General features: G+C 36.1%; 1 protein-coding gene across 5 annotated transcripts in view; it reads right to left on the bottom strand.

Moving 5' to 3' along the window:
* Positions 1–6,063: 6,063 nt before the first annotated feature.
* The window catches only part of LOC124075315 (selection and upkeep of intraepithelial T-cells protein 7), a 42,624-nt gene continuing 38,462 nt past the window's right edge, over positions 6,064–10,225 (bottom strand). For all 5 annotated transcript variants that reach the window (XM_058570770.1, XM_058570771.1, XM_058570769.1 and 2 more), the window contains one exon: positions 6,064–6,952. In XM_058570770.1, coding sequence (XP_058426753.1) covers positions 6,945–6,952 — 8 coding nt within the window. In that variant the 3' untranslated portion in view covers positions 6,064–6,944. The remainder of the gene's footprint in view (positions 6,953–10,225) is intronic.

The following is a 10,225-nucleotide window of genomic DNA, read 5'->3' as shown; positions in this document are numbered from 1 at the left end:
AGCCAAGATATGGAACCAACTCAAGTGCCTCTCAAGAGACAAATGGGTAAAGAAAATGTGGTATATATAATGTGTGTGTGCGTGTGTGTGTGTGTGTGTGTACCCAATGGAATTTTACTCAGTTATGAAGGAGAATGAAATTATGGCATTTGCTAGTAGATGGATGGAACTGGAGAACATTATGCTAAGTGAAACCAACTAGATCCAGAAAATCCAGGGTTGAATATGTTCTCTTGTATTCAAATACTAGACCAAAAAAAGGGCAAGAAAAGAAAAAGAAAAATGGGGTGGAATTCCATGAAAATAGAAGAAAAATCAGTGAAATAAAGGAAGAGGTTTGAGGGTAAGCAGAGGGATGGAAAAAGGAAGGGATGGTGGAAGGAAATTGGGTAAACTTTCTACATATATAAACATATCAATGAATTTCACATTTAGGTATATTCATAATCCACTAGTTAAAAATATATAAGTAGAATAAAAATCACTAGAATAGAGGGAAAGGAACAGGGGAAGGGAGGAGGGAAGGCAAATGTGAAGGACTGGGGACTGAATTGGAGCAAATTATATTCCATGCTTGTTAATTATGTATAAGTGGATCCCAATATTATGTATAGCTATAATGAACCCATAAAAAGAAAAAAATTGAGAAAGCCCTCTTGTTAATTCAGGCAAACTGACAGTTGAAGTTACTCCTAAAAGTACTGGTAGTGGAATTCCCATACAGAGTGCACCAAACTATCCGAAGATAGAGATGGTTTGGATTCCAAGGAAAGATTAGATTAATTCTAGATAGGGAAGAGGAGTGGGAGGGAAAGGGAGGGGGCAGGGGATTAGCAAGGATGATGGAATGTGATGGTCATCATTATACAAAGTACATGTATGAAGACTTGAACTGGGTGTTAACATACCTTATATAGAGAGATATGAAAAATTGTGGTATATATGTGTATTAAGAATTGCAATGCAAAAAAATTACATGTATAATGGCATAAATTAGCATGAACATACTTTATATACAGAAATACGAAAAATTGTGCTCTATATGTGTAATAAGAATTGTAATGCATTCCACTGTTGTGTATTTAAAAAATCATAATAAAATCAATTAAAAAAAAGAAGTACTATGCCCAGGTGATCAATCCAAAAATTTATTAGGGGAACTTATACTTAGGAGGGAGAAGTGGCAACATATCTTTGTGGATAACAGCCAGAAAGAGGGAGAGAGGGAGAGAGTCAGAGAAAAGAGAAGAGGAGAGAAGAAAGAAGAGAAGACCACTTTTCTGTTCCCCCAAATCAAGCCTAATCAAGGAGCAAGCCTGGACTGTAATGTCCAGATACATATTATCATGAAGGACACCAGCTTTCTCCTATGCACAGGGGGAACTAGACCAAGTTAATATTATCTATTAGAAAGCTAGTGACCAAGATTACTGTGGAAAGAATATATGCCACCTATTGCCACTAAACTCTTCTTGGAGGAGCCAATGATCATTTGTAAGTTTTCCCAATAAATCATGTCTTGCATGCTGTCTCTGGGCACTTTTTTTGACCTGTATGCCACTCACGACTCTGTCCTAGCACAATTGGATTGTGGATGCCACAAGTTTATATGAAGATTCAAGGAATTTGGCTCTGAGTTGTTTTGAGAAACAACCTACACACCTTTATTAGTGCCCAGGAATGCTCAAAAATTAAACTTGGGTTTAAGCAATGCCAGGAAAATCTTGCAATTGGATGGGTCACAGACCTGTCAAAGCACTCCATGTCTCCTGGTCAGAACAAGAGAAAAAGAGAGGCACCTGGGGAACTCTATACATCTGTTGAACAAGTCCTCACCCTCGAACAGAAGATATACTAGAGGGTATTTTAAAATACCGAGTTTATTTCTAACAAACACTAAATCTAGCCTAATCAAGGAGCAAGCCTTAATGTTGACTCACAGATATTACAGGCATCTATAGCAAAGTCTCCATATGAAGTGAACTAGTACAGTTTTGGTAAATCAAATAAAATCATAGTCATATTAATTGTCTGCTAACTTCAATTAGCTATACACATAACCTCACTTTTTCTTAGTAGAATCAAACTTTTAAATAGAGAAAGCATGAGAATAAATCACTAATAACATGAAGAACTCAGAAGATCATCTGGGAAATTTAGAAAGTGGACTTTCTAAAAGTCAATTTTAGAAGAGAAGTTCTTATGCAACCTACAGTAAACATAGCGAAAAATAAATTAAAACATGGAATTCGTTGTAAACATATCATCAAAATATTTCTACCAAAAAATATATGTAATATATTTTCTTTAAATCAGTTGAAGAAAAAATACCTTAAATTAAGAAACAAATATGATTTTGCTTATTCTATTTACTAATTCTGTTTACTCAAAATGACTTGAGTTTTGCTTAATTTTCAGCAGAAAATATTAAGGAAAAAACAAAAAAAATGGAACAAACACTTTGTAATAAAAGGTTCCCAAGCACAATTTTTTGTCAGGTAATATACTTACTTGACATTGTCAATGAAGATATACTTCCCTTAATCTACTTACCTGACATTGTTACTACAGATACTATTAAGAAAAGCATTTTTTGATTTTTGTTTTTTTTCAGGTGAACCTTCATTGACAATATCAGGTAAGTATGATGATGTTTTCATTCTTAATTTTTTGAGGAATCTCCATACTGCTTTCCAGAATGGTTGCAACAATTTGTAGTCCCACCAGCAATGTATGAGTGTGCCTTTGTCCCCACATCCTCACCAACATTTATTGTTATTTGTGTTTTTGATAATTGCCACTCTAACTAAATTGAGAAGGAATCTCAGTGTAGTTTTGACCTGTATTTCTCTAATTGCTGGAGATTTTGAGCATTTTTTTACACATTTGTTGACCATTAGAATTTCTTTTGATATGAATTTAACATAATCTGTGTCCTTCTGAAAGTTCATGGGTAGAGAATGTAGTTTCAAGTGTGGCAGTTACGAGAGGTGGGTGGACCTTTAAGAGGTGAAGCCTACTAAAGGATCCTTAGGTCACTGGGTGTGAGACAATTCTCTTGTGGACCACTGGTAATTTTTAGAAGAAATTTGGTATAAAAGGATCAAGTCTGACATCTCTGTTGCTCCTAGTTATCTGTGCCATAAGATGAAGCACTTCAAAGGAATCATTGCCATTAAGTTTGAACCATGACATTTGGACTTTGATCCTGTAAAACTTTGAGCAAAATAAACTATTTCTTCATAAGAAAGCTGTGTCAGGCATTTCATTACAGTAACACAAAATGGGCCAACATAATGACCCTGTAATTTAATATTGCAAAGTACTCAGAGACTTTAATTGATCCTTTTAAATTTCTTATTTTTTAATTAGTATTTCCCAGAGGATTTTTAAGTAGTGCAAGCACTGAATAGTCCTTTATGCATTCGATTATCATGTTTTACAGTTCTTGTAATTGTTACCTTGAAAATTGCTGTGGTCTGAATGTATCCAACTGAAGTACATGCATTGGAAATTTATTTCCCAAATCCATATGTTAGTAGTGTTTGGAGGTAAGACCTTTGGGAAGTAACTAGAATGTGATGGGGTTGTGAGATTGGTTCCCCCTGATGTCATTGGAGGCTTTATAAGAAAAAAAGAAAGACCAGCTGGCACACTCTCTCTGTCATCACCAGGTAATGCCCTCCACCATGTGATGATAAGGCAAGAATGCCCTCAGCAGAGGCCTTGGGACCTCTCAGCCTCCATAATTGTGGGCTTAGTAAATCTCTAATTCTTTATAAGTTGCCCAATATGGGGCATCCATTTAAACAGCAGAAAACTGAGACCAAAAAAAATTTTATAGTGTTTTAATGGTTTTAAATAGTAAATTAGTTTCACTGATATCCCACGTGTTTCATTTGAAGAGTCCAAAGAAGAAAACTTGGAATGGAATCACCATTTGACTCAGTCATCTTACTACTAGGTTTATGCCCAAAGGACTTAAAATCAGCATACATTGATGCAGTTAGCTCAATCCACAATAATTAAACTATTGAACCAACCTAGGTGAACTTCAATGACAGAATGGATAAAGAAACTGTAGTATGTATGCACAATGGAATATTTCTCAGCCTTAAAGAAGAATGAAATTATGGCATTTGCCCTTAAGTGAGTGAAATTGAAGAATACTGTGCTAAGTGAAATAAACCAATCCCAAAGAACAAAAAGCAGAATGTTTTCTCTGATATCTGAATGCTAATTCAAAATAAGATTGGGAGGAGAATAGAGGCATTTTGAACTAGTCATAGGGGAGTGAAGGGAGAGGAGGGGGCATGGTGGTAGAAATGATAATAGAATGAATCAGACATTATTACCCCATGTGCATACATGGTTACATGACCTATGTAATTCTTCATCATATATAACCAGCAAATGAGAAGTTATACTCCATTTATGTATGATGTGTCAAAATGCATTCTAATATCATGTGTAACTAATTAGAACAAATTTTTAAAAAGAGTCGAAAGAGTTAGAAGTATCCTATACTATCATTGTCAATTCCATCAACTATAAAATCCAACTCCCCATCCTATAGAGCAGTTATCCCAGGTATAATTATGTTTTTGCTACCATAATTTAGTGTTACCTAAGACTAGAGCAGAAAAGTAAAATCAGAAAAATAAACATGTTGTTTCTTGGACATGATACCAGTCAGTTATGTTAAATGCCAACTTCCCACAAAAACCACCAGAACAACCCACTTTTCAAGTAATATTTGTCAAACCAACTAGTATAAGAAAGAACCCATCTCAGCAGAGTCTAAGTAGCATCTAAAAAGGAAGAAATAATATGTTTGTAGGGTTTGAGGGGAGTGGATGCAGTGGTTTCAGTGTTCTTCTTAGTCAGGAAACTGAATACAGGCAAAGTTCATGACAATAGCTTAGACTGATTTTGGTAAAAGAATTTTAATGAGCAATTTCTTTTTTTGCTTTTGCAAGAAAACTGTTTGTTCAAGTGAAGAATTTACTGTCCTGAGAGGTGAGCTGTTTGCTTAAATTAGTATTCAAGAACTTCCTTAATTAAGAAATATAAATGCAAGTAGATTCAGTTCTTACTGAATTATAGTTGCATAATTCTAAGGTCATAATAATTTCTCCCTACACAGCATGATATTATTCTTCCTTTTGTTCTGACTTCTGTTGTTTCTGGGCTTTTTTCTTTTATTTAATGACATTATGTTCTACTTATGTATCACATTGCCTTTGCATATATCATTCTGTAGTTTCCCTGAAGTCTACCCAAAGTGGTTATGCACTTTTATCTAATCAGTATAAATCGCCTGGAGCACCCTTGTTTGTTTGCTTTTATATTTTGAAGATAAGCTTTATAAATCTGGGGAAAAATGCTATGATATCTTGAAGTGTTGCCATTTTGTCAAAGGGGAATGAAGAGAATGTCATTTGTGGCTTGATTGGAATAGGAAAGATAATAGAATGAACTGGACATTGCTTTCCTCTATGATATATAAATACAAGACCAATATAATTCCATATCATGTATAACCAGAAGAATGAGACGCTGTACTCCATATATGTATAATATGTCAAAATATATTCTACTGTCATGTATAACTAATAAAAACAAATAAAAATAAAATAAAATCAGGAAAAAAAATGTATTTTCACTTTGTGTTTCATTATTACTTAATTTTGTAAATTAAATTAGAGTGTTGTATTTCTCATACTGTAATGTGCATCTGAATCCCTGCTGAATATATCTTATTTTAAATTACTTTTATTTCTTATTTTTTCAGTACTGGGTATTGATCTCAGGGCTTCACATGTTAGGCAAGTGCTCTAAAAAAGTGGGAGTTTTTGCTATTGTATTTTCATTTTTGCTATTGCATTTACCTTATTCTCTCACAACTTACTCTTTCCTTCTCAAACTCTTCCTGATGTGACATTTATCAACTGACTTTGTATTTAACTTATGTGATTATAAAATTGTCCCAAACACTCTCTTAAGTTTTTTTTTAATTGTTATTTCCCCGTCGCCCAAGAATTCTCATCATGGTATTCTGTATTTTATCTTTTATTACCAAAAACTTTAAACATATAAACACATAAATGTAACACATATAATCCATGTTCCCATTACACACTTTAAATAAATATCAACTTATTTCCAATTTTAACTATACCCTCACTCACTTCACTAATTTCCATATAATATTAAAGCAAATTCTAAACATTGTAATTTCATTTACAAATTTATCAGTATATCTCAATAAAGAACAAGATTTTTCCAATATAGCTATGATATCATAATAAAACCAAAATTAATATTTCATTAATGTGATCAGAGGTACAGATAATACTAATATTTATAACTGTCTAAAATTGTCAAAATTATTTAATGGCTTATTGTTTTAAAAACATCCAAATATATAAATAGATTTTGACTGGATGATGTGTTAGTCATCTTTCCATTATTATAACATGAATATGAGTTTGTCAATTTATAAAGAGAAAAGTTATATTTTGGCTCACATATTTGGAGCTATGTGTGATCAGATGAACCTATTGGTTTTAGGCCTCAGGTAGGGAGGAAGCACATCATGGCTGGAGAAAAACCTTAGACCTCATGGCCCAGAAACAAAGGAGAGAAAGAAGTCCTATTATCCATTTTGAGGATACACTCACTATGACCTAAAGACCTCACACTAGCCTCACCTCCTAAAGCTTCTACCACCTCCCAATAGCAACAGACTTGGGACCAAGCCTTACTACATGGACCTATGGTGGAAATTTAGGATACAAACTACAATATTTTTTCCCAAGCCCCCAAAGGCACATGCAGAATAGATCCAGTCCATTTCCCAAGAGTTCCAGAGTCTGAACTATTGAAGAATTTCTCAAAAATCTCAGTCCAAAATCTTCTCTGAGACTCAAGGCAAACTCATTTCAGAGCACTGTAAAAGTAAAAGTGAAAGTTATATACTTCCGATATACAATGGAGGAACAGGCACAGGATAAACATTTTCCCATTCTAAAAAGGAAGAACAGGAAAAAAAAAATAAGGAGACCAAAGCAAGATTGAAACCCAATGAGGCAAACATTAAATCCTACAGCTCCAGGTTTGTCATTGAGGGTAAACTGTGGTGGGACGTGGGCTCCCAAGGGCTTGGGCTTCCCACCTTTATGGCCTTGCTGGCTGCAGCAGCCCAAATGACCTCTCTTAGGCTGGTTTTCTATGTCGTCTGCAGCTTCCCTTTGCAAGGGTTCCACATGCTGGCCTCCCTTATCTTCTTGGTTCTCCATTGTAGCTTCACTCTCACTGTTCCATATAGTACCTTGTCAAAGGTTGTTTGCCAGAACTATGACCCTGTGACACATTGCCTGGCTTCCTTTGAAATTTTGGTGGAAGTAAGTTATGACTCCATAACGCTGTGTTCTGCCTGCATCATGTGTGTGAAGCCAAAGTCTGTTGCCAGTGTAAGCTGTACTTTGGCCTGCTTGAGACCTGGCCATGCCAGTCTCTAAGTGCCTTGATGGCTGAACATGGGGAGATGATTTGCTAGGGTGCCCTTGGAGGCTCTTCTCAAAAAACTTTATCCTGAAGTCTTTCAAATAAATTTGTATCTCTAAATCTCTAAGCCTGTGATGACTGTGGTTTTGTTAATTCTTGAGATACTTTCAAGAATAGTCATCTTTCCAGTTGTCCGAAAACAAAGCACTTGGGTTAGCATCTGCAGCCTCCTGGTCCAAACCCTTATGCAAACTCATTTTCTGACCAAGGTGTGAATTTTTCAAATATTTCTGCTCTGCTCATTTTTTTGCTTCTGATTCCCATTCTAAATTTTACTAACATCAGCCACATCACCACCTGACTGTAGGGCTGCCTTGAAATTTCTTCATTCTAGATAAACAAGTCCATCACCTTTAAACTCAGCCTACCTCCAAGTCCCAAGGCATGGGCAAAAGGTACCCAACTTGCTTTGTCACTTCCATCCGAAACCTCATCAGCATAGTCTTTGTTGCCTGCATTCCTATTAACATTCTGCCTTTCTGAACTCCAACCAGAATTATCTGTTAAATTCATAATCATATAATACCAGTCCTTCATTTTTTTAAATTTCTTACATACATGACAATAGTTCAGTCCTTCATTTTACTAGCTTGCTTATTTTCATAAGCTTTTTAATTGCTGCAATCAAAATACCCAACAAGAACAGTCTTAGAGAAGGAAACCTTTATTTGGGGGGCTCATGATTTCAGAGGTCTGATTCCATAGACAGTAGATTCCCTTGCTCTTGGTCCAAGGCAAGGCAGAATACTATGACAAAAAAAGTGTGGTGAGGAAAGTGGCTTAGGATATTACACCAAGAAGCAGCAAGAGAGGTCTCCTCACCATGACAAAATATAAAACCCAAAGGCTTCCTCCCAATGACCCACCTTCTCTAGTAGCAGACTACCTGCCTATAGTTACTGTTAAGGTTTGCATGTGAGGTATCACCCAAAAGCTCATGTGTGAGACAATACAAGAAGGTTTAGAGGGGAAATAATTGGATTATGATAGCCTCAACCCAATCAGTGAATTAATCCTGTGATGAGATTAGCTGGGTGGGAGGTGAGGACGGGCAGGATATGACTGAGGAGGTGGATTATTGGGGGTATGCCTTTGGGGTATATATTTTGTATTTGGCAAGTGGAGTCTCTGTCTGCTTTCGATCGCCATGTGAGCTGCTTCCCTATGCCACACTATTCTGCCCTGATGTTCAGCCTCACTTCGAGCCCTAAGGAATGGAGCTGGATAACAAAGACTGAGACCTCTGAAACCATGAGCACTCAGATAAAGTTTTTCTCCCCTAAAATTGTTCTAGTCAGATATTTTAGTCACAGCAGCAAAAAATCTGACTAAAACAGTTACTACCCAGTTAATGGTTTTCAGTGGATTAAAGCACTGATTAGGTTAAGGTTTTCATAACAATCATTTCACCTCTAAACTTTCTCACATTATCTCAATCATGAGCTTTTGGGGGACACCTCACATCTAAATGTTAATTTTGATTATCCAAACTTTTTCCAAATTTCTTCCATAGACCAATTCCAAGGGCTCTTCCACATCATCAGGTATATGGCAACGGCAATGACTCCATTTCTTGTCATCAGTGTGCTGTGTTAGTTAGCTTTCCATTACTATAACAAATGCTTGAGTTGATCAACTGATAAAGAGTAAAAGAGTATTTTGTGTTTGCTGTTAGGAAGGTTTTACTCCATGATTAGGTGGACACATTACTCTTAGTCTCTGGAAGGGAGGTAGCACATCATGGTAGCAGTACATGGCAGAACAAAACTGCTTACCTTATGGTCAGAAAGTAAACTAGAGAAGAAGGGGCTGCTTTGTCCCTTCAGTGCACTATGACCCAAAGACCTCCTGCTATGCTCCTGCTCTTAAAGGTTCCACCACCTCCTAATAACACTAGGCTTTACCACAAAGAAACTTTGGTTGGGGTGGAAGGGAATTAAGATCCAAACCATAGCAGCCGATATGCTTTTATGTCTTCCTTTAACTATAATCTCTTCTTCATCTTCCATTTAATTTTTTTTAAAAAACTTTAATGAAGAATTTGAGACATTGGTTGTGCAATCTTCTATGTGTATATTTTTCTGATTCCATATCTGTTATTGTATTATATTATACTTTTTTTGATATATCCTAAAAATTGAAAATTGCAACAGAATTTTAATCAGACTGCAGTTTTTACTTATTGTTTATATATTTAGATAAGAAGACATAACAGGTAGTGTTTTTTTACATCTATAAAACTATAATCTCTTGTTATCACTCTTTCTGTAATATTAAAAGTCATTGATATTCAGTGACTAAGGTTATGAATATATGGTAATCACATGATGGGTTATTTCCAGCTCCCACTTCACCCCATGAATACCAAAATCTGTGGAAATCCCTTATATAAAATCATTTAGGCAGACGGAAAGTGGAGCCGCATGGAGATCAGCACAGAAAGCAGAGGCTTTGCTTGTGGGCCACCAGACTGAGCTCTGGACAAAGCACAAGGTCACCCCAGCACCCCCCACCTCACCAAACACCCTACACAGGAAACAGACGGAATCCATCTTGGAAAACCTTACTCGCCATCTATCAGTGGGCGTGGCTACCAGCGCGGTTCTGCGGCTGATCAAGTACCCGGTTCCCAACTCCCCTACCTCCAGCTGAGATA

This window comes from Marmota monax, unplaced genomic scaffold, assembly GCF_021218885.2.
Source record: "Marmota monax isolate L192 unplaced genomic scaffold, Marmota_monax_Labrador192_F-V1.1 WCK01_AAM20220418_F8-fsc00008, whole genome shotgun sequence".
Classification (NCBI taxonomy): Eukaryota; Metazoa; Chordata; class Mammalia; order Rodentia; family Sciuridae; genus Marmota; species Marmota monax.
This window is presented reverse-complemented; position numbering and strand designations above follow the sequence as displayed.